This window comes from Cervus canadensis, chromosome 3 (assembly GCF_019320065.1).
Source record: "Cervus canadensis isolate Bull #8, Minnesota chromosome 3, ASM1932006v1, whole genome shotgun sequence".
In the NCBI taxonomy this organism is placed as follows: domain Eukaryota; kingdom Metazoa; phylum Chordata; class Mammalia; order Artiodactyla; family Cervidae; genus Cervus; species Cervus canadensis.
In genome coordinates this window covers 8,947,941-8,972,296 of record NC_057388.1, presented here as the reverse complement: position 1 = coordinate 8,972,296, position 24,356 = coordinate 8,947,941, and the positions used below count along the sequence as shown (strand labels likewise).

Sequence of the window (24,356 nt, the reverse complement as noted above, 5' to 3'; positions counted from 1 at the left end):
ACCCGTGGAAAAACTGTCTCCCACGAAACCAGTCCCTGGTGCCAAAAAGGCTGAGGACCACGGACGTAGAAGACTGAAATTCAGAGACATCTCAGATCCCCAGCCGCGTCAGCAGGCACTGGGTCACAAGGATGGAGGAGCTGGCATAGCTTCTCTGCTCCCCGGGAGCTCCTGAGGCAGTGGTGTGGATAGCTGGGATGTTACTCATCGCTAGTGAGTGCTGACCACCTGCTAAGCATGCTGGAGGAGTTGGTAGAGGAGAGGGGGAGGATTTGAAGAACATGATTGCCTGTGGTTGGAGTGGAAATGGAACTGAAATTAGAGGAATGTTAATAACTAATTGATTGTGTATTGGCAGCTTAGGAAGGCAGATATTGGCAGCTTAGGAAGGCAGATGGTTGCTTTCCTCTCCTCTCACCTTCCACCTGCACTTGGTCAGCAGCCTGAAATAGTTTAGTGACTTGAATTAAATCTAATGGTCTCCCTGTACGGCTACTGCTAGCCCATATGGCACCTTGACATGAATTAGAAGGAAGCCATCTCTTCCTCCGGGAGACACAGCCCTAGGGTGGGGTACATGACTTGCTAGTGGATCGGGATAATCAGGGTCTAGGTTTAGCCCTTACTTGTTGCCCCCTCCACTGGCCCTGTGTTCAGTAATTAGCCTTACACCGGAACAAGGCAACCCCTTTCCATTTCCCGTTCATGGATAAAACTTGGGCAGAGTGAAAAATCAGGGTGAAGACTGCCTTTGGCACCAAGTTTGCTAGCATTAGAAAAATCACTTCCCTAAAGTTATATGCATGCTGTAATAAGGGCTTCCCAGATGGCTCAGTGGTAAAGAATCTGGCTGCTGAGCAGGAGACCTGGGTTCAATCCCTGGTTCAGGAAGATCCCCATCCCTGGGTTGAGAAGATCCCCTGGAGAAGGGAATGGCAACCCACTCCAGTATCCTTTTCAGGAAATCCCATGGACTGAGGGGCTTGGCGGGCTACAGTAAAGAGTCAGACACAACTTAGCGACTAAACCACCACCCCCACATGCTGTAATAATAATATGATTGAGTTGGAAAGAAATCTGGGTAGGTAACAGTCCACAGGCAATCCAAAAGGTGTTACCTTTTCCTGAGGGGCAGTTTATACATTAGGGACATGTAAAAGATGAAGCAAAAGGAGAAGAGGGCAGCAGAGGGTGAGATGGTTGGATGGCATCACTGACTCAATGGACATGAATCTGAGCAAACTCCAGGAGACAGTGAAGGGCAGGGAAGCCTGGTGGGCTGCAGTCCATGGGTCGCAGAGTCGGACACAACTTATCGACTCAACAACAACGTCAGATGAGTACTCTCTACGTTGTATTTAGTGTCCCTGGAAGTAGATATCCATTCTCATTATGCATGCCAAGTTGCTTCATTTGTGCCCGACCCTCTGAGACCTGTGGTGTGTAGCCTGCCAGACTCCTCTGTCCATGGGATTCTCCAGTCAAGAATACTGGAGTGGGTTGCCAAGCCCTCCTCCTAACACATGACAGTGAAGAGATACATAACTATGTAAGCACATGGACGTGTTTTATGTCACTCTGTTATTTTTTCTCCATCACAGAAGTGCTTGACATTTAATCCAGCCAAAAGAATATCAGCATACAGTGCCCTGTCTCACCCTTACTTCCACGATCTGGAGAGGTTCAAGGAAAACCTGGATTCCCACCTGCCGCCCAGCCAGAACAGCTCGGAAATGAATACCGCCTAACCTGCCTTGAGCTGATCATCCGGGGGACCTCCTTGGTGGCTGAGGGGTCCCCCGAGGAAGCCTTGCAGAGCTGTCGAGGATCGCTGGCTGGAGACCTCCTAGCTGCTGTCTTCAGGATGGGCTCTGCTTCTCCGAGGGAACCACCTCGTTTACTGTTTTGAAATCAATGCAAGAGTGATTGCAGCTTTATGTCCATTCATTTGTTTGTGTGTCTGTTTGTTTCAAGAACCTGGAAGAATTCCAGAAGAGAAGCTGCTGATCCGTTGTGCTGCCGTTTCATTTTTTCTGATCTTGAATGCTGCCCGTGTGACGTGAGCAACCTGGGCACAGCTGAGTGAGATCGCACGTGTAATCTCTCTGTAGCTGCTGGGGCCTGCTTTGGTACTTCTGAGTGAGTGTGTGTGCATGCGTGTGTGTGTGTGATTCTTGATCTCTTAAAAAGTGTTACTTTCTATAAACAAGAGGGAGAATTGAATCTTAAAGTCTCAAAGTGACCGCTAAATAACAGGTGTCTGTTGACTATAGCAGATCCACTGAAATGGGCTTCTCAAACTAGAAAATTGAGTCTATGTCCTTAGCATTTCTTTTCTGGTCAAAAGCAGTCAATTCACTAATAGTAAAGGGTTCACCATCTAGGTGAAGTTTTATACACACAGCGAAAAGAAAAAAGAATTCTAGTATCTTTTAAGAAACCTGTTTCTGAAAGCAAATGTGCTATTTACTCTTCAAAAAGCTGCATTTACTCCTTGTCATTTTAACCTGTATAGTATGCTTGATTGTTTCTTTTAAAGAATACCCTTATAAGCTTGCTATAGATTTAGGGAGTGTACCTCAGCAAGGTAAAATTGTCAAAAAAAAAAAAAAAAAAAATAGAGAAAGCCTTTATTTCCTGGTTTGGAGTTTATTTCTCTTTTGGTTTTTATTGTTACTTTGTTTTGGTTTTGATGTTAGGAATTTTCAGGAACTGTTTCCTTTTTGAGTTGGGAGGATAGTTCTCTCTGACCAGAGGCAGGAATGCCCTGTTAAGTTTGCCTCCGCCTTTTACACTGTACTTCTTCTGCAGTGCACTGCTGAATTTGCAAAGTGTACATCTTTATCTGTCCCCCAGCGTGTCTAATGTACTTCACTAGCCTTACACAGTTAATGACAGATTGCTTAGGCTGTTCTCACGCATCTCCTCCTTTCTTTCCTCCAGTGAACCTTTCATCAACAGTTTGATTCAGATGATGGCTTATGGCTCCAATTCCACAGCCCTAGCAGAATCCCATGTATTCTCCCGCTACTGCAATCTTCCTGGCATTTACTGTTGTTACCTAGGCAGTGAGCAGAAGACTGGTTCTTCTCCATCACTGAGATGTAGGTTGCTTTAAAGTGTTACTTAGTGTTTTGCATTTTTGTAGACTATATTGTCAGTGTAGTGTCTGAGGGAACATCCTGAACTATTTTTTAGGGATGTATATTTACTCTGTAAAATTGCCTGTTCTCCATCCACCAGGCTGTGCTCATTCTAGCGCCTTATGCACGTTCCCCGCCCCCTGCAGAGCCAGCCTGACCTGGGCGTTGTGAACAGCTTCACCTTTGCTCTTGCCATTTTTCTCTGCAGTACTATATATTCCATGCCATCTCTGCCGTCTACGTAGTTAGTGCTCAGTCAGCTCTAGTAACCAGAAGACACAGAGGTGAAGTATCCTTTGGTAAGTTTTAGCTCCCTTGGCTTTCCAATTCATGTTTCGCGTGTATGAAACAGTTAGATCGTGTTTAGCATTAGGGGCTTCAAAGAATGGACGTTGCTTCCCTCAGAAGAAAATGTTCTATATGATGTTTATGCATAATCAGGCCTTTCCGAGTTCTCCAGAACTTAATAGTGTATATGACTATCTTGAACAAGAGAAAAATTAGGAGACTTTTCTCTTTGAGAGCTTTCTCGGTCGGGACCCATTCTTTTCTAATATCTATATATTGTTTAATATTATTCTAATTCAATAACTTTAAGAGCAGGAAAATTTTTGCTAAAGCAAGCTATGAATGAGAAGATGGGCCATGAGAATGTTTTTTACAGTCTTCCTTGTGACAGCATCGAGATTATGTTTTGTCATCACTGTAAATGCTTGAGATATAATGGACCCAGAATATTCGAGGCAAATATACTTGTGGTCTACCCAGATAAGTGGGGGGCGGGGGGGGGAACACTGATAAATGAGTTCTGCCTTTCCTTTGATCGGAGGTCAAAATAATAAAGACCAGGGGCCTAGAAATTGAATTTGAAAACACTGCACTGATCCATCAGGAGCTTTGCAGTGAGTATCCATGGTTAGACTGAACATAACTTGGGTTTTGGCTTTTGCAAAAATTTTTCGGAAGTTCACTCAAGAAAAATGCAGCTGTTATAAACTGGAATTTTTCAGCATTCTTTAGCATTTTAAACACGTAGAAAGTCCAACTTTTATATCCAACATATGCTCCTGATTCATTTATTGGTGGTATTTATAAAGAAAACTTCAAGCATGAACATTTAGATACTTGCCAGATTACCCTGTGAGAGGCAGAACTGTGAACTCGTTAAAGAGTCTGTCCCCAGCTCCTCCATCCTGGCGGTTGTTGCACTTGAGTGATTACTTTTTTATTTTATGTCTTTCACATCCGGCTCACCACTTCTGAGACCCAGATCCCACACATGCACCTTTGCCATTAGGGCACTCTGAATCATAGAGCAGAAGACAAGCTTACTGAATGCGGCTTATTCTTCTGTGACATATGCTTTCAGACGGCTTTGCCAAAAGCTAGGCAGTGATTAGCTGAAAAGGTCATATCGCCCCAGGGTTACACTGAAGCAGCTTATAGCTCTAAGAAACAGGATGACAGACTTGAAATCACATTTGCATTTCTTACTAGGATGGGGACAAGAATGTTTGCCCAATCGTTTCTATGTATTTCGATCTAGCGGCCCAAGCGTTGGGAACTGCTGTGCCAGGGTGGACTTGTAACAGCCTACATGTAAAGAGTCCATTTAGGCATCATGAGCTCTCACCTGGCAAAGGTAATAAGGCTGGAACCTTATAATCTTAAAAACACAATCCCCAAGAGCTTGTCAGAACCCGGTGCACTGGGGCCTCCCACTTGGCCTCCCCCTTTGAAGTGGATGGGAACTCAAGGAGCGGAGAATCTGTTTCGGAAGAACGCTCCAGGCCATTTTAGCCCCCTATGTTCTCATGGTTTTCTCTCAGGAAACACACATTCTGAATGACTGATTTTTCACTTAGCCTCAGGTGACTTATACTAAAAATAGTTCAAAATATTCACCTGATTCTCAGCCTCTTCGTTTTGGGTAAAAATGAAAATTTCAGAATGCATGGGATGTTACTATCTTAAATAAAACATGGACCTTTTAATAGAGAAATTTATGATATGACTTCAGAATGTGATACTGTCCATCCTGTTGAGAAAAAAACTTAAATATGACTAAACTTTTGAGTCTTAAATAATGGATTTAAATTGAGTTTTTAACTAACTATAGCTACTTCTCTTAAACAGGGGTACCTATAAAAATCAGTAATGACAATTCTTATTTCTTAATAGAAATTAAATCATGTATGCTTCCTAATATCATAAACATACTAAAATTCTTCTCTAAAGAATTGCTTCTCTTTTTAAGTGACTTTACTGTAATTTTTATAAGCACATGAGAGTGTCTCATTTTCCAAAAACAGGCCAATGTTGCATAGGTGGGTCTAGGAAAGAATGTTGAAAGTTAATAAGCCACTGTAGTTACTTAATTGTGTTAGTACAATTTCTTGGAACGGAAATAATTGAATATTATATATTCCAGATATTGATAGAATTCAAAAGAATGCTTAAAGACATAAAATAGTGTCTTTATAAAAATTAAAATGTGATTATTTCTAAATTTTTTAAAAACCAGAAGATACTAGGCAGTGGCTAGAGGAAATTCTGGAGAAAATGAAGGTATTCAAAGAAGGATAGTTTCAAAGTTATGTATACTTTATTTAAAGTCACCTGGCAACTATGAACATGATATGGTCAAAAACAAATTTTATGGAAAAGCCATTCCAAACAGTTATCGTTTCAAAGGTTGAGCTAAAGCAAGTTAAACCACCACTATTCCTTCCACACTTCATGGGAAGACACAGCCATGTGAAGCTACTCTCGTTGTGCAAGCCTTAAAATGTTCATTGTTAAAAACTAAATAAATTTTTTAAAGGTATGTGTTTCCTATGCCACCAAGATTTTTGAAAACTTGTGGAACCTAAACCATTTATCATGTGCATTCAGTACATACAGACACATGATGAGGAAGATTAATTACATGGTCCTTCCCCATAGTGGAAAAACTTCAGGCTCCCATAAACCTGCCAAGCAATATAAGTGCCCAGATAACTAGCAGTGGTGTTTTCCTCAAAGGCATAAGCAGATAGAATTTTCACTTTTTTCTGCATGCAATTTTCAACCTGGTTTTATTACACACCTATATCTCAAGCATTTCTAGTTTGTCCTTTTTCAGAAAATATACCAAAACTATTCCTTTGGCCTTATCCATCTTCTGACCTTTGTTAACAACAAAAAATGGAGAAAGAGGAGGGGTCTGATTTTTCAATGTTTTCCTCAGTTAGTTGTTTTTGTTTTTTAAATGAAGTGCAAGTCAGCTTTTCAAATGTTTTCTATTTCTTAGCATTCCCTGAGAGTTAATTTAGATAAAAGAATGGACATCCATCAACATATTTATGTTTTCTTAATAACTGGTGCTCTGGCCTTCGAGAATATAACAATACTCTCCTGAAAATAAACACAGTTTTTTCCCAACCATCTAGTTAAATACTAGTACAGCAATCTTAAGTCAATATGTTAGGAAAGCGAAGTGGTTTTTCTTTCACATGTCTGTTTTAAAATTCACATTGTCCTAAGGGATGGCCTTTCTTGTTTTATTCTAGTATATTCCACAAGGTGGCACTTTGAAGGGGGGGTATGGAATCTGAGCTACGCCTCTAACTTTATTTTTCTGCATACATTTAACTTTTGCCTAGCACCTGTTTTTCAGGATGATTCATAGTCCTCACAATGTTCTGTAACTTAGATATTTTAGCTGTTAGCTAAGTTCTGAACAGTTGTCTACAAGTAAATTGTTCTTGAGGATGCATAATACACCCATTTTGATTATTTAAGTGCATGAAGAGAGCCTAGTTGTTCATTTGTTCATGAAACATCTTTTGAGGTATCTAATTACCTCACTTTTCCAGGTCCAGAAGTTAGAAACGTGGACAGGCTTATTACTCAATAGGCAACACTCATCTGTGAACAGGATAGTGTTGTTAGGAGTGTAAGATTCCTCCAGAGGCCTCAGGCACAATATGTATATCCCATGTCAGCTGCTTTCCCATCACCTACTGTGGTGGCCGTTAACACAATCCAGTTTAAAAATCCTAACTAACAAAATCAGATGCAGACACTAAGTGACACAGAGCTACTAAATAGACCAAACTTTTTTCAAAGATCTGCTGTGCTGAAACAGAGCCCTAAAGTACTAAAAGACCTGCAAATTTGTATAGTCACAAGTATAAATTCACAAGATATTCTTAATTGTTTTAAATTTTCTTTAAGCCTATGAGCTAATAACTTAGGAGTATATCTACATTAAGTGATATTTCCATTTGTGAAGCTCCTTGGCAACTTCATGTTATAAAAATATATATGTTTTCATAGACTTTTGTTTTAATTCACAGATCTGCTCAGACACCATTATCCAGCTGATGATTTTAGTCAATTTGAGAAGTCATTTTCTTCCATAGTGTCACTGAACTTTAGAAGGAAGGAAATTATTTTTCCAGCCTTCCCTTAGCACAACCCAGCGGAAGGCCGTTTATTCCTTCTGAGTAGCAGAAACTCTGTAGTCCCTGCTTCACTTTTCTCCGGAGTAGCCAGTTGGCTAGTCTCGGTAATTTATACTAAATCAAAATACCGCACACACTGGAGGCTGTCAAATCTTCGGCCTGTCCCTCTTCTTAAAATCCCATTGAAGAAGATTCCAGTTTAAGTCCCTCAGTGGAAGGCCGAATTCAAACCTCCAGTCTGTCATCATTTGGGCCAGTCTGAACCCTATTTACTCCTGCTCAAAGCCTCCCTCCCACCGAAAAAGCCTGCCCGTGCGCTGCGCCGTCGCCCCGCCCCTTTGGCCGTAGAGGGTCAGTGGGCGGGGCTGACTGAGACCCGCCCACCGCTCACCTGTTCGTGCCTGATATTGATTACAGACCCGGCGGGATACTGTCCGAGGTCCGTGTTGCCCTGCTGCTGTCTCAGAGGCATCTGTTTTGCAGTCTTAGGAAGTAAAATGTCCCTAGAGGCAAACGATGTCTTCTGTGCATAAATAAGTACAACACAATTCTCCGAAAGTTCGGGTATAAAGAGATGCTACTCTATCAAGCTATCTATCAGGCATCTCTCAAGCTCTAAGCTCTGCTTTTTTTTTTTTTTTTTCTCTAAGAGAAGATGTATAATTACAGGAAAGATTTTTTATTTTTTTATTTTCTATCATTCTACATATATGATGGCAAAAGATATGCCTGGAAAAGTTTTGTTTGGAAAATTTATTTTCTGCTTCATCCTCAGTTGGCAAAAGCTCCTAACTCTTTAATTTCAAACTTTTTCCTTCTCCTTTTTCTTTGTCAGGTAAATAAAGGTATGTGAGCAAATTATGTTATGTAGGAGGGAGACTCTCCTGTTTAGAGGAACCTTTGATGTGAACTGTTTTGTCAAACAACCCCTTCCCTATTTAAGGAGTTTGGATTGTCAAATGTAGTTTTTCTTGAAGGGGACACATAACTGCATAATGCTGTAAAGAACTATGATTGTAGCACTAATCAGCAAGCTTAAAGCCACAAGTTATATCATTCCTAACTCTGTGGTGTCTAGCCAGACCCAATGAAGTGCTTAGGTTACAGTCCTGAAGAGACCCTTCATACCCTTACTTGAAAGTTTCTAATCTTAAGTTTTATTAAATGCAATAATATGTATTAACTAGCAATATTTGTGTGATCACCAGCAACTCTGAATTTGACCTTGAAGTCTCTGGATAAGGAAAATAGATCCCAGCAGTAATACACATCTTGAACCCCCAGCCCCCACCAAGTGTATTGTATATCTTGCCATTTTGGTCCTGTGTTTGCAAGAAATGTATACGGGAATATTTTAATTCCTTAACTTACTTTGTATTCATTTTATTTTTCTGTGACCAGTGATAAGTCTGTTAGTTAGCACATGGAATGAATAGCATCAACTACTCCTAGGATCAGCATTTAACACGGTGGGAAATTTTTATTCCAAGTTGTTCTACATTTGCATAAATTATTTCTATGATTGTTCATGTATATTATTTATTTCTCAATCACATTAGTCCTGTGAAAGTGCAACAGAAGGCAGACCGCATTAGGATTTGCATTTAATGCTCATTATCATGGTCTTGATGGAACTAAGAAAATTAAAATTAAGACTAAGCCCCCAAGTAAGCTGCATGCATTTTAACATGATTAGTAGAATTTAAGTCTATAGAGATAGTATTTTTTGTGTCTAGGTGTTTTATAAGTATGTAAAGGAATTAAAGCAAAGAACTTTGTTCTCTTGTCAAGTATTGCATATATTATGGTGTGAAATACAGCAAAAATTAAAACTGCAGATAGCAAAGCATCAAATAAGGCCTTCAGTTAGGAACTCTGCCAGGTGGTCATCATAATAGATGGCAGGTAGAGACAGATGCCTGGTTGGCACTTCCGCTTAGCTGCCCGAGAGAAGCAGCCCACCCCCCCCCCCCCCGGGACTCGATCTGTGCCCTCATAGGTGTTGGGTACAGTAGGGGGAACAGGTAGCCCTGTTGAAAGGAGACCAATGTGTGAGTTTTCTGTAGAAGCAGAACTGCCAGCCTGTGCCATGAGGCTTCCAGGACGTGCCAGATGGGAGAAGTCCAAGGTTCTGTGCTTCAAGCAAGGTGGTTTTGTAGAGAAGCACTGCAGTCCGGTCATTAAAACAAAGAAGGGCTGTGGGTACATTGTCAGCAATGGGATTTTAACCACCAACAGTCCCTAACACCTCAAAAGCTTGTTGCATGTCTGCTATTTTAAGTTTTGACCTGAAGGTTACAAGGCAAGTGTTTTGTATAGAAGAGCAGTATGTGTTAAGAAAAGCAGTGTCGGTTCCTGTAGAGTGCAGAGTAGGACTAGAGGATTTTATAGTCTTATCATTTCTAAGATGTGTGAAAAAAAAAAGCATGTTTTCACCTTAAAATGTGTTGGTGTTTCTGCACTCCGATAGGGCCTAGTTAAAACTTTCTTCTAGATTTCAGCAAGGCTGTTGCAGCCAGGGAGTTATTGTTTGCTTTTTTTTTTCTTTTTTTTTTTTTTACTTATTTTTATAATAGATGTTTTTAAAGTAGAAGAAAATCTTAATTAGGGCTTCTGACTTGTTGGTTTCTGTGTTTGAAATCACGGTTCTGGAGATGTAAGGATTGCGCATGTGCATGTCAGATACTAGTTGAGGCTGTGTGCACCAGCCCAGAATGACAGATGCTCCACCAGCCTCTGCGTCCTCCCTCCCTCCCTCCCTCGGAAGTGCTCCCTGCCCCCTTCCTGGCCTATCCATCTGCTGCTCTTCATCCTCCTCTGCTGTACTTTGGGGTCAGGGACATGACGAGAGATGCTTTGAGCATCCCAGGTATGCCTATCCATCCCTATGGCCATAGTTCTCAAGAGAAGGTTCCTGGTGCTGAACAGAGAACAGTCAGGACACCAATCACAAATGCCTTCTAGCCTCTTCGTAGGGATCTTGATTTTTAAACCCAGTCATTCTACAGAGCATTCCGTTTCGGCTGTGGTGCAAATAGAGAAACTAACCCAAGAATATAAAGCACATTCCAGGCTGCTGTTTTCTATCCATCTACAGGCTATCCTTTCACTGTATTTCTTCATACTTGAAATGCATTCTGCTATTTTAATATCAGGGTACAGACTTACAAGGGTGCATGTTCCTTAAAGGTGCGAAACGACTCTCATTCCGTTTGCTCACATTGCTACAGAATGCTCTGTTCCGGTGCTTTGGGTTCAGCGGGTTGGAGAAGCAGTGCAGAAGCTCACTGCCACGGACACAGGTTTACCCGAATGTCGGCAGATGGCTTGGTGGTAGATACGGCTTCCACTCTTTTCTCTGTCCACAAGATGGAGAGTTCCCACCCTGGTGTGAGGTTCACCGGGGTGGCCTTCCTCACGGGGTCCACAAGCCCTGTGCTCTCCCCAAGTGTGGGTGCAGCGCACCTCTCCAAAAGCAGGGGCCTTCCTACGTACCCAGGTCACTTAGCCCTCAAAGAGAAATGACCTCGGGTGTAGACAGGAGAATGGAAAGAGCCGTCTCACTCTAGCGGCCAACCTCATAGAAAGCCCTCCTGAGGCAAAAAAAAAAAAAAAAAAATTCAAAAAAAAAAGAAAGAAAAGGAAAAAAAAAAAAAAAGAAAGCCAATCTGTAAAATTAGCCTCCTCCTAGTGCCCTGAACTGAGTGATTTTGCTTCCTTCCTTTTAGCTAGATGAAAATATAGGTCAGTTTACTTAGACTCTTCCCGCTGGAAGAGTAAAATAGAAAAGTAGGTTATTTGTGTCATGGGAGATATGTAATCCAAGGACCGCCAAAACACACATTAAATACCCCCATTGCTAGCAATCTGTTCCGCATTAGTTCAAGTAAGTGGTGCATGATGACCCAGGTTGCTGAGGGCAAAGGTAGGTCTCCTAGCTCTTACTCTTAAGACTTGTTTGGAGAGGAACTACCTGTGGTGACTGAAGCGATGGAATGTATCAGAAAATTCAGAGGGTTACAGATCAAGAATCCTTTGGAAACTGGATGTCTTACTGGGTGCTAGAATGCAAATTTAGGTATTTATTGTCAGGTAATGGAATTCATTGTCTTTTAAGAATTGGTGTTGAAATGTCATTGTCCAGTTTATTGTTTTCACTTATGCACAAGCTGAATTGAGGCAAAAAGAGACAATGGTTTGTATATTTGTCATATCTTTTGTATTTCTTACAATAAAACTCTTGGTAGCAAATAAAAATAATAAAAACAGCAATTTTGACCTGCTTTCTTGGAGATGAATTACTATTCTATTTTTCTTTTTGCTTTAATGTAAAATAAATGTAATTCTTGTGAGTAAAGTAACATATAATTGCAAGTTTTAGCAGAATATGTTTCAAATTTTTAAGAGGCTCCTTTTCAGGCTTCAAATGTTTAAAAGTAGCCACTCATTGAACTTAAAATTTCCATAACACATACTTAGTAAGCTCTTATTAGTCGACTGTGGTAATCACTGAAGACCCCAAAATAAGTAAAGCACCAGGAGCAGTCCTTTCTGAAACTTCCAGACTGAGACTATGAAAAAGGTTTGTGTAACCAATTGCTGATAACCTGGGGAGGAACAAAGATCTCACATTGGAAATGTGGCTTGCACCTGTGTGGGTGTGTGTTCAGACGTATCCAACTCTGCGACCCCATGGACTGTAGCCCACCAGGCTCCTCTGTCCATGGAATTTCCCAGGCAAGAATACTGAAGTGGGTTGCCATTTCCTCCTCCAGAGGATCTTCCAGGACCAGGAATCAAACCTACATTTCCTGCATTGGCAGGCAGATTCTTTACCACCAAGTCACCTGGGAAGCAGAAATGGTGCTTGAGTGGACTAAAAAGTTAATGCTGGTCAGTCACGCAAGGAGAAGTATTTTGTGTCTGCAGTGGCCTGGAGTTATGAAATAGCAGACAAGAAAAGGCAGGAGATTGGTGAGGCCACACCTGGAGCAGTGGCTTTTAAGCTTTTGGATCATAACCTACAGAAAGAAATATAATCTAAGAGTATGGCTGGTGCACACATACACACGTGGACACACATAAACACCTATTAGAAACTTACATACCACAAAATGATACTGCGTGTCCCACACAGGTTTTCTTATTATCCTCCACACTTTGAAAATACTGGTGGAAAGCCACTAAATTCACTTCATATAACTCCACCAACAGGCCGTGACTCAATGATTTAAAACTGTAAGGGGGAGGGGAGTGAGGTCCAGAACAGCTTAATATGCCATATAAAGGAGTTTGGAACCATTGAAGGATTTTAAAGAGGGAGACAATTTCTGCTAATGTGTGCCCATTTCTGTTTGACTTACATACTAGATCAGAGTAGTAGATGTAGCAGCTCCTGAGATGCTACGGGCAAACCAAAAGTGGGACTATAATCACTGATATTTATATTCCCGTCTTTGTGTCCAATATCAGGTATTTTAACATTAGTCCTCCAGAATTCCTTGGGAGCTCTCATTAAGACTTGTCTTAACTTTTTAACAGGCCCTAAATTGCATCTACATTTTTAGGATCTACACAGAATACTCAGAAGGGATGATACAGAGTCAGGAATTTGATCTTTATTAAGAAATGGAAAGTTTGCTGTTTGCTAAGAGATCAGTCATGACTACCTGTTTCCACAAATCATAGGCATCCACAACCAGGTTTCGCTGGACCATTTTCTTCAAAGTGGTTTACAGAAGACTCAGCTAGTTAGTTATCTCTGTGTCTGTTTAGCTCACTTAGAACCTCACTCCATTAAAAGCGCAATAGGCCTCCACCACTGATTTTTCTCTCTGGACTGTGAGCCCAGTTTACAACTCCCAGTTCTCTAGGGAAGAACTCCTTGTGGACAGCGACGGGCCCCAGGAAGTCATATTTGTAACAGCCCTAGCAAACTAATATGTTAATTCAATGAAGAAAGGATAATCTTTCCATCAAATGGTTCAGGAGAAACTGGATATCTATATGGGTAAAAAAAAAAAATGAAGCTTGATCCTTACTTTACACCATGAAAAAAATTCAAAATGGATCATGGCTCTAACATGGAGCTGAAACTATAAAACTTGCAGAAGAAAACATAAGAAAAAGATCCTTGTGACAGGGTTAATATCTGTAAAGTTCCTGAGATATGAAAAACACTATCAATAAGCCATGAAAACAAACTTCATCTTGTTCAGACAGAGAAGCCTGTCCTTGGTAAGAGGATCCCCAGCTTAAGTCAGGGGTGAGGGAGAAGGAGGAGGAGAAACGAAATCTTGGAGACCCAATTTACAGTAAGAAGTAAAGTGGTGTTACTAAGGAGAATGAACTTTCAGTATGGAATAGAACCCCCAGTGGCTGCATTTGAGAGTCTGGGAAAGTTCTGAGAGAACGGGAGTTGGCATCATTTGTTGTGTGATACAGCATGAGAAAGGGAAGGCGGGGGAGACAAAGTGGGAAGGTGGTTTTAAGAAGTTTTCTTATATTTGAGTATAAGCCCATTTTGACATTTTCTAAGAGTCTACAAAAGATCCAAATTGATTTTCAATTTCTAATGATGTTGTGCTGAGATGGATCCAGGTTTATCCAGATCTATTAATTCTAAGTGAATATAATGACACCTTCTCTGAAGCCCCGGAACACGTCCCTTGAAGTTTTAGTGTTTTACTGACATTATTATGGCATGCCATGTAGTAAAGTTGACCCTGTGTTTATCTATCTCCCTAACTAGCTTATAAACAGGCCCTTTGAAGGTAGCACTTGTGTTTTAATCTTATCTTTGTGTCTTGCTCATATCCAGCTTCCAGTCACTCAGAGAATTACACCAAGTAGGTGTTCAAAGGGCTTTCCTGGTGGCTCGAAGGATAAAAAAAAAATCCTCCTGCAATGCGGGAGACCAGGGTTCGATTCTTGGGTTGGGAAGATCCCCTGGAGGAGGGCATGGCAACCCACTCCAGTATTCTTGCCTGGAGAGTCCCCTAGACAAGGAGCCTGGTGGGCTGCAGTCTTGGTGTCTCAAAGAGTCGGACACGACTCAGCGACTAAGCACAGCCCAGGTGTTTAAAAATTAGTGTGAAATGGATACATGAGCGATAGATGAACGGAATTGAGCTTAAAAGGCAATGTCTTTAGCAATATCTATGAGAACACTGACTTCTCTGCCACCGCTTGATGGATTCTGAGGGAGTACCTCCGTCCTAGTCCTCGCTTTATGGATTCCCAGCATCCGCACTATGCCAAGCACACAGGCATAGTGGAATAATAGTGGAACACAACAGGCCTTGGAATAATCATTGTATCCTCTGGAATGAGGATTTCAGTACATCAGGAATGGCAGAAAGCAAAACAAGGCCAAACAGAAAGCAGCTGCCTGGGCCATGCTGCTGTATTGCTGCTGCCGCTGCTGCTAAGTCACTTCAGTCGTGTCCGACTCTGCGCGACCCCATAGACGGCAGCCCACCAGGCTCCGCCGTCCCTGGGATTCTCCAGGCAAGAACACTGGAGTGGGTTGCCACTTCCTTCTCCAATGCGGCTGCACTGGCTGAGTGGCAAAGGACAGGAATCCCCAGGCGACCCCTGGGAACCGCAAGTGATCGCGGGCGCCCGCCTCTCCTCCGAGGCGGTAGGTGGCGCTGTGGGCTCCCGCTGCCGCCGGGTCCGCGAGGCGCCGCTCTCTCAATGGGGTGGGGAGTTGGCCGAAGGACCTGCTTCGGGCCCTCTTCGGTGGCCGCGCTGGCCTGGTCTCCCCGCTGAGGGCTGGCTGAGCTCGCAGTCCGGCACCATGGGGAAGCGGGACAATAGAGTGGTGAGTACCCGGCGGGGAAAACAGTGGGGCGACGCGGGGCGCGGCGGCGGGAGAGCGGGACCGCTCGCCCTTCCCGGCTGGGCCTGAGAAGCAGCCGCGGCGCTCGGACCTTGAGCCTGGAGACCCGGCTCCCCCCACAGCGGGGCCGGCCCCGGACGCGCTTGCGCCGCGCACGCCGTTGGCGCCTGTGGGCCCCCCACTCCTTTCCCTTGTCTCTCAGGCCCCCCTTTTCTTTACATCCGGTCAGCCCTGCCGCACCCTCTGGCAGTGCTCTCTGGCATCCTTCTCTCCCACATTCGGGCCAGCAGTGCCCACTTTATAGAGCCGCCGAGGGTCCTCTGACCCCTCCTGTAAACAAGTCCGAAGTCTGAGGCCCGGGAAGGCGCCGGAATTCGCCCCCGCCACCCCGACCGGTATCGCCCGCCTCATCTCTGCGCCCCTCTCGCGCACTCGGGTGGCCCCGAGGCGAGGAGGTCTTGGACGCTGTCCCTACACCCGGGGGGCCTGCAGGGCGCCCAGTTCTAGAGGCAAGCGGGCTCCCTGGTTTGAGAACCAGGATCAAAGTCAAATGCTTTGATGCGGCCCCAGAGCCCAGCACTACGTAGGTGTGTGTGTGTGTACGTCGCTCTGTCGTGTCCGACTCTTTTGTGACCCCATGGACTGTAGCCCGCCAGGCTCTTCTGTCCATAGGATTTTCCAGGCAAGAATACTGGAGTGGGTTGCCATTCCCTCCTCCAGGGGATCTTCCCAACGCAGGGATCGAACCCGGGTCTCCTGCGTTGCAGGCAGTTTCTTTACCTTTTCAGGCATCTGGGAAGCCCACGGAGCACTTAGTAGGCCCCGAGAAGGAATAAATGGCTTGTTGGTTGACTCTGGACTCAGACCCAGGCTGGAATGTCGGTTTGGGGCTCTCCGGAGTTGGATGACCTAGGATACGTCGCTGTTTTCATCTGTAAAGTGGGATCAGTGCAGCCCATAACTTTGTAGAATAGTTGAGACCGCACAAGGCCAGATGGACAGGCGAATGTTTGGTCTGCAAGTTGTTACTCTGTAAATGAGTGAAAGAGACACAGAAATAACTAATAGCAGAATGTAAGAAATGGCTGATGAAAACTCGAAGTTCTCCGTTTTCACAGGCGGAGATGGGAGGAAGGCATTCTAGGTGTCCACTAGCTTGGTTTGGAAAGCCCAGGTTCTGAATCAGATTGGATGGGCCATAAACATAAGGAATTTGCGATAAGCTTAGGTTACAGTTGCTAGGCTTGGCCATGATAGAGCTTTAAACCAACGTGCAGCAAAATTTTTAAAATGCTGTCGAAGTTAATGTACTAAATTTAATAAACTAGCTTTTTAAAAAATTAAGCGATTAATTTCCTTTGCTGTTTGGGGGAAGGAGAGGTGCTCAAAGAAATTTACTTCTCTGAAATACTTCATATGTTCAAAACTCTTATCTTAGTTATATATTATATATAGTCTTTGTAATCAAAGATGTCTAGGAACCACAGTGGTGAAGTTTGATTACAAGGTTGAGGAATGTTCTTTTCTCCTGCCTTCCTTTCTGTAGGTCAGACCTTATGGTATTGATTCTCATAGAGTTGAAATGGTGTTCTCATGGAGCTTCCTTAGGCTTGAGGTATTGAGTGTTTTGGCTGTTTAATGACCTTAGGCCTTAAATGTTTAGAAATCACTGGACCTTGGGTACAGTTTTCATGCAAAGGCCTAAGATGTTTTGTTTTACTGGCAAAAGGTGTTAGTTTAGACATTCTTTTAAAGCATTTGAAAAACGAAATTTTCAAGTTAGTTTCATTTACTAGAGCATTTTGACGACTCTGGGCTCTGCTGATTCCTTGGTATGTTGTCTCGGCATAGGTAGTTCCAGTAACATTTTGTATGCGCTTGAAAGGTTATAGAAAGGAAAACAGGAAATTAAGACATAGAAGACACAGGTTACCCAATTCAGCCTCCTCGCTGCAATGGAGGAGGTGAAACTATTAAAGTGTTGGTCGCTCAGTCGTGTCCGACTTCTTTGCAACCCCATGGACTGTAGCCCGCCAGGCTCCTCTGTCCATGGAATTTGCCAGGCAAGAATACTGGAGTGGATAGCCATTCGCTTCTCCAGGGGATCTTCCAACCCAGGGATCGAACCCAGATCTCCAGCATTGCAGGCAGATTCTTTACCCTCTGAGCCACCAGGGAAGCCCCCGGAACTATTAAAACTGGGACTCCCCAAAAAAAACACTGTGGGTCATCTGGTAACTTAGTTCAGTACATCATAACTTTTAACTTTAAATAAAATGAACATTTGCATCTGAAAATAATGGCATTTTTTTCTTTTACATTGATGATAAAAATCATGGTTTTAGAGATGACAGAATTGCTTTCTAAAAAGCGATAAATTTCAGGTTGAAGTTTTTTTTTTAAATAGGCTTTACTTTTTGGAGCTGTTTTGGTCTCAAGGCAAAATTGGGCAGAAAGTACAGAGAGTTCCCATATGCTCCCTGCTCATAGACATGCCCTGCCTCCCCTATCTTCAACTCCCACACCTGAGCAGTATGTTTGTTATGGGTAATGAGCATATATTGCCGCATCATTTTCACCTGAAGTCCTTAGTTTAGGTTCGATCCCTGGGTTGGAAGATTAGAGTTCCCTTTTAATGTTGTACATTCTTATTTATTTGTACATTCTTAAGCAACTTTTTTCCCCCCACTAAATATTTTAATCCTTGAGATTTGTAAAGCATGAAGGTGTTAGTTGCTTAGTCGTGTCCGACTCTTTGCAACCCCGTGTAGCCCACCAGGCTCCTTTGTCCGTGGAATTCTCCAAGCAACAACACTGGAGTGGGTAGCCATTCCCTTCTCCAAAGGATCTTCCTGACCCAGGATCGAACCTGGGTCTCCCACATCACAGAAGATTCTTTATACCATCTGAGCCACTGGCCACCCTTTGTGCCCCTTATTTTCCAGAAGTTTCTTTCATGTTCTTTTCTGTTTTTACTAAAACAGATGTATCCTCTAGATAAAAATAGATAATCAAAGTAACAAATGAAGTTCTGCACATTTTGTCCTCAACAACTTGACTGCAGTTGCTCTTTTCCTAGCTGCCCACTTTCATATTCCCTTGAGCCCATTTTGCCATCCTGACTTCCAAAAACCAAACCCATTTTCTGTTACCCAAGCTCATGGAGCAGTTTGGAGCCACAGACAATTCTAGTTACATATAAGTATGGGTGTTTGATTTAAAAGGTCACAGTATTTTAAATGATTAAGTCATAGACATTTTAAGAAATTGCACAATTTATTTTGATTTATGCTCATCCATTATATAAACTATGTAAAACGCACTAATGTTAGAAGCATTATTTTTCACACTTATGCATAGTAAGTGAAAGAGCTTTACCTTTGTGAAATGGTTACTTTTTTGGTTTTTAAAACCTTTTTGTTGTGCATCATAAAGAGGAGCACTGTTACTTAATGATTATGAGCACAGACTCATGATCAGGTGTTTTGCGAGGAGTTTTTAAGATGCACTTCATAAGTATTACCATTGCAATTGAAATAAATAATGGAGCTATTTAGAGTGTACTTAGACTGGGCATAGTGTTTATCAAAAGCTTGAAAGTTAAGCCTTATTACATACTCAGTAATAGCTCACGGAATTGTGCCATAACTTGTCCATGATTAACGTGGACTCCTAGCATATGAATGTACTATTTTATATTCCTCTGAAGAGTAAGCGGTAAGATAGGATGATACGTACTTTGAGCATGCAGTTTCACAGTAGACATTAAAACTCATTAGTGAGTTTTTAAGATACGTGCTAGAAAATTTAAAGGCTGTAAAACATAGTAAATGTGTCTTTAGATTATTTAAAACTACAGTGAAAAATTGCCGCTATACTAAGTCCTCTGCATACGAACCTTCAAGTTGCAAACTTTCAAAGATGCAAACACGCTCTCGCATGTGTAGTCATGTAAGTTAGTTCGCCTGTCTGGCATATGTTGTCATGTGTGTGCGTCCTCTTCAAGTAGTTGTGCTTTTGTGTACTGTGCAGTAGAAGACAGTAGTGCGGTGTGTTTATGTCAAGTCCTGAATGTCTGGAAGCAAGCACAAAGGCAGTGGTGATATAGCTGTTACTACTGTCCTCTTCCAGGTAATGTACTGTAATATTAAAAAATGTTTTCTTGGGACTTCCCTGGTGACCCAGTGGTTGGGAGTCTGCCTTCTAGTACTGGGGATGTGGGTTTGACCCCTGGTCAGGGAACTAGGATCCCACACGCCATGGGGCAGCTGAGAGCCCATAACTAAGACCCACTTTTCGTGGCACAGCCCAGTCTAACTGAGAAATGGTTCATTGTTGCATAGAACAAGAGAAGGCGACACCAGAATGACAGGTGTTTTGATTTGTGGGCAGCTCATGAGGTACTGGGAGAAGGCGATGGCACCCCACTCCAGTTCTCTTGCCTGGAAAATCCCATGGACTGAAGAGCCTGGTAGGCTGCAGTCCATGCGGTCGAGAAGAGTCCGACACGACTGAGCGACTTCACTTTCACTTCTCCCTTTCATGCACTGGAGAAGGAAATGGCAACCCACTCCAGTGTGCTTGCCTGGAGAATCCCAGGGACGGGGGAGCCTGGTGGGCTGCCGTCTATGGGGTCGCTCAGAGTCAGACACGACTGACATGACTTAGCAGCAGCAGCAGCATGAGGTACTGACTTACCGAGCTTTTTAATGTTTTCAGTTCACTTCAAATGCCAAACAGAATGGTTTGCTGTTGAGCTCTTAGGCAACTTCTCATGTAATTGTAAGAGGGTCAACCTCGATGATTGCTCTCAGATGGTCATTGTAAACTTGAGATGACTGGCCGCTGTGCTCCTCATCTTCAAGGCTCTTCTTTTTTCCCTCTGCAACACTTCTTGAACTACCACTGCTCTGTACATTTCAATAGCAGTTCTTGGGCCGAATGCCTTGTTGATATTGGGAGTTGTCTCTACTGCTTTACGGCGCATTTTGAACTCTTAGTAGGAAAATCCTTTGCTTTTTGTCTAACATCATTTCCATAGTCCAAAGTAAATATAAAATAAACAAGTAATAAGTCATTAACCAAAAACCATAAAATGAGAAATGTGCATTAATTATGACCACATTTATTATGAGTGTGTTCCAGTGTCAAATGGCAAATTTCAACAATGCAAAAACCGCCGTTATATTTGCACCAACCTAGTATTTCATTTGGGGAATATAGTGTATTTGATGACTCTCAGGTTGATGGCTATTTGGGTATTTTCTTTTTTTTTTTCTATTTGGGTATTTTCAATATTTCCTCTTCTGGTGATATAGTTTTAACATCCATGTATATATTTATAACTTTGAAAATAAAGTTTTTACAGTTTCAGGCTTAAAACGGTTTACCATTAAGTACTGCTAAAATTATGACATGATACCTAAGAAGTAAGAAGGTGATGGATACTGTACTCCTGGTTTAAAAGTGATGATCTCAGTTTGTACATTATATTTTTGATCGTTAAGATGGTCAGTGTCATTGGGTGGGCCAACAACTGCTCTGTTGTGGCCTTTGTTGGTTGTCATTTCCACATAAACTGATTAAAAATCTCAGTAGAGACAATCGAATGAAATATTTAAGGGCATAACATTTGATATTAAAAATATGACTTTTATGCCTCGGTCTTCAACATTGCATTGACAGCCACATGTAGCCCCCGTCCTATAAATGTCTGTGACCTTAGGAACTCTAGCTGTAAGAAAATTATATTAAAGGTTTAGCCGTTTTCATCTCAGGTAATTAGGCAGTATCCAATTGAATGGAAATAATTCTCACAATGTGTTGTTTATAGTGGTTGTGTATTGTTTACTCTGCCAGAGAAATCTAGACGTGTATAACTTACATTTGTTTTGAAGGTGGAAAATGTTGTCATTTTTAAAGATTTTAAGTAAAATGAAGTGGATGAAAGTACCTTTTTATTTTTTTTTTGGAATGTTAAGTACTAAATTTCAGGCCTTAAAATCAATCTTTGTGATAGTCGTTTTCAAGCAAAGTTCTTTTTATTTAAAGAGTGGAAAATGGAGAAGGAAATGGCAACCCCCTCCAGTATTCTTGCCTGGGAAATCCCATGGACAGAAGAGCCTGGCGGGCTACAGTCCATGGGGTTGTTAAAGAGTCGGACGTGACTTAGCAACTCAACAACAACAACATGGATTTGTCAGTTTCTGTTATGAGTACTGTAAGAAGTTAAATAATTAAAAACATTATTTGTGATAAAAAGAAAAAGTGGAAGAGTTTTTAATAAATGTTTGTTGACTTGAATTAAATTGGAAAACTTAATCATAGGGTCAAGAAGTTGAGACTGAATTAAAGACTGGATTTTGTATCTGTTCTAAAGTGAATTCTAATAAAACATTGTCTGCTAGACACTGTCATTAACAAATATTCTGCTTTATTTTGTCTCAGTATGTTTTTGGGGAAAGTGTATAAAAATATGTATTTCTGCTCTAGTAAGTGTAGTTTACAGAGCATAATATTATAGTTTTGTGGGGTTTTGTTGTACAGAAATAGATATAATATAAAGTTCATCATTTTAACCATTTTTAAGTGTATAGTGCATTAGATACATTGACGGTGTTATACAGTTATCACCACTATCCATTTCCAGAAGTTTTTCATTATCTCAAACAAGAAGCTTTGTACCCATTACACCACTCTCAGCCCCTGGTAAACTCTTTTTTTTGTCTCTGAGTTCACTTATTCTAGGTACCCCAAATAAGTTGAATCATACAATAGTTGTCCTTTGGTGTCTGCTTTATTTCACTTACTATGCTTCCAAGGTTCATCTGTGTTGTAGCATGTATCAGAATTTCACTCTTTTCTGAGGCTGAATAATATTCCATTGTATGTACTGAAGTGGCCAAAATGCTCATCTGGATTTTCCCGTAAGATGGTATGGAAAAACCCAACCAAACTTTTTGACCAAGCCAGTATATAGTACATTTTGTTTATCCATTCATCCATAGGTGGATGTGTGGATTGTTTCCACCTTTTGGCTGTTGTGAATAACGCTGCTGTGAACGTGGGTTTATATGTATCTGTTTGAGCCCCTCCTTTCCATTCTTCAATCCTACTTAGAAGTGGAGTTGCTGAATCATATGGCACTTCTATGTTTAACTTTCTGAGGAATCGTCAAACTTTTCCAAAACAGCCACACCATTTTTTATTCTCACCTGCAGTGCTTAACGGTTGCAATTTCTTCACATCCTTGACAACACTTTTTATTTTCTGTTTTTCGTAGTAGCCATTCAACTAGTGTCTCATTGTTTTGATTTGCACTTCCCTCATGACTAGAACCTCCAGGAGATGAGGGAAGACAGAGGAGCTGGGCATGCTGCAGTCCTTGGGGTTTCAGAGAGTTGACAACAATGACAAGTAACAGCGAACATCTTTTCATGTGCATATTGGACATTTGTATATCTTCTTTGAAGAAATGTCTTAAGTCCTTTGCATATTTTTGAATGGGGTTTGGGGGTTTTTTGTTGTTGAGTTGTAGGATTTTATTTTCTTCCATTCTGTGGCTTGTCTTTTCAGTCTTTTGATAGTATTCTTTGATGCACAAATGTTTTTAATTTTGCTGAACTTGTTTATTTTTTCTTTGGTTGCCTTGCATAATTTAATTTTTGATAGTTAACAATCTGTGTATAAAATTGCTATTAGGATGGCACAGTATTTCCTGAGATAAAAGATAAAGTAGGATAAACAATTTCGTGTTAGGTCTTCGATCTTTGAAACCGAGTTTCTTCATTTACCATAGTATTCCTACCCTTAGAGCTTTGTTGGGCTTTTGGAGAAAGGAAGAGAAGAGGTATCAATGTTATTTTCATCAAATTTCTGGTGAAGATACATTTTCTGTGAAATGGTGGTATTACTTACCTCCCAAACTTCTGAGGCCTAATGATGTTGTTCAGTTGCTGAGTCCAGCGCCCTGCAGCCCCATGCACCGCAGCGCGCCAGGCCTCCCCGTCCTCCACTGTCTCCCTGGTTTGCTCAGACTCAGGTCCGTTGAGTCGGTGGCGCCATCCAGCCATCTCATCCGCTGTTGCCCCCTTCTGCTCCTGCCTTCAGTCTTTCCCAGAATCAGGGTCTTTTCTAATGAGTCAGCTCTTCACATCAGGTCGCCAAAATATTGGAGCTTCAGCACCAGCCCTTCCAGTGAATATTCAGGGTTGATTTCCTTTAGGATTGACTGGTTTGATCTCCATGCTGTCCAAGGGACTCTGAAGAGTCTTCTCCAACACCACAGTTCAAAAGCATCAATTCTTCGGTGCTCAGCTTTCTTATAGTCCAACTCTCACATCCGTACATGACTACTGGAAAAACCATAGCTTTAACTAGATGGACCTTTGTTGACAAAGTGATATCTCTGCTTTTAATACACTGTCTAGGCTGGTCATAGCTGTTTTTCAAAGGAGAAAGTGTCTTTTAATTTCATGGCTGCAGTCACCATCCACATTGATTTTGAAGCCCAAGAAAATGAAATCTGACAGTTTCCATATTTCCCCCATCCATTTGCCATCAAGTGATGGGACCAGATGCCATGATCTTTGTTTTTTGATTGTTGAGTTTTAAGACAGCTTTTTCTCTCTCCTCTTTCACCTTCATCATGAGGCTCTTTAGTTCCTCTTCACTTTCTGCCATAAGGGTGATGTCATCTGTATATCTGAGCTTGTTGATATTTCTCCTGGTAGTCTTGATTCCAGCTTGTGATTCATCCAGCCCAGCACTTCGTATGATGTCCTCTGCATGTAAGTTAAATAAGCAGGGTGACAGTATGCAGCCTTGACGTTCTCCTTTCCCAGTTTTGAACCAGTGGTTGTTCCATGTCCAGTTCTAACCGTTGCTTCTTGACCTGCATACAGGTTTCACAGGAGGCAGGTA

The 24,356-nt window shown here is 41.9% G+C and overlaps 2 protein-coding genes across 5 annotated transcripts in view; both read left to right on the top strand.

The window, feature by feature from the left end:
- The window catches only part of CDK6 (cyclin dependent kinase 6), a 252,287-nt gene extending 241,034 nt beyond the window's left edge, over positions 1–11,253 (top strand). For all 3 annotated transcript variants that reach the window (XM_043462602.1, XM_043462603.1, XM_043462601.1), the window contains exon 8: positions 1,602–11,253. In XM_043462602.1, the coding sequence (XP_043318537.1) occupies positions 1,602–1,748 (147 nt within the window). In that variant the 3' untranslated portion in view covers positions 1,749–11,253. The remainder of the gene's footprint in view (positions 1–1,601) is intronic.
- Positions 11,254–15,272: 4,019 nt separating this feature from the next.
- Positions 15,273–24,356, top strand: part of FAM133B (family with sequence similarity 133 member B) — a 35,427-nt gene continuing 26,343 nt past the window's right edge. For both annotated transcript variants that reach the window (XM_043462587.1, XM_043462588.1), the window contains exon 1: positions 15,273–15,416. In XM_043462587.1, the coding sequence (XP_043318522.1) occupies positions 15,393–15,416 (24 nt within the window). In that variant the 5' untranslated portion in view covers positions 15,273–15,392. The remainder of the gene's footprint in view (positions 15,417–24,356) is intronic.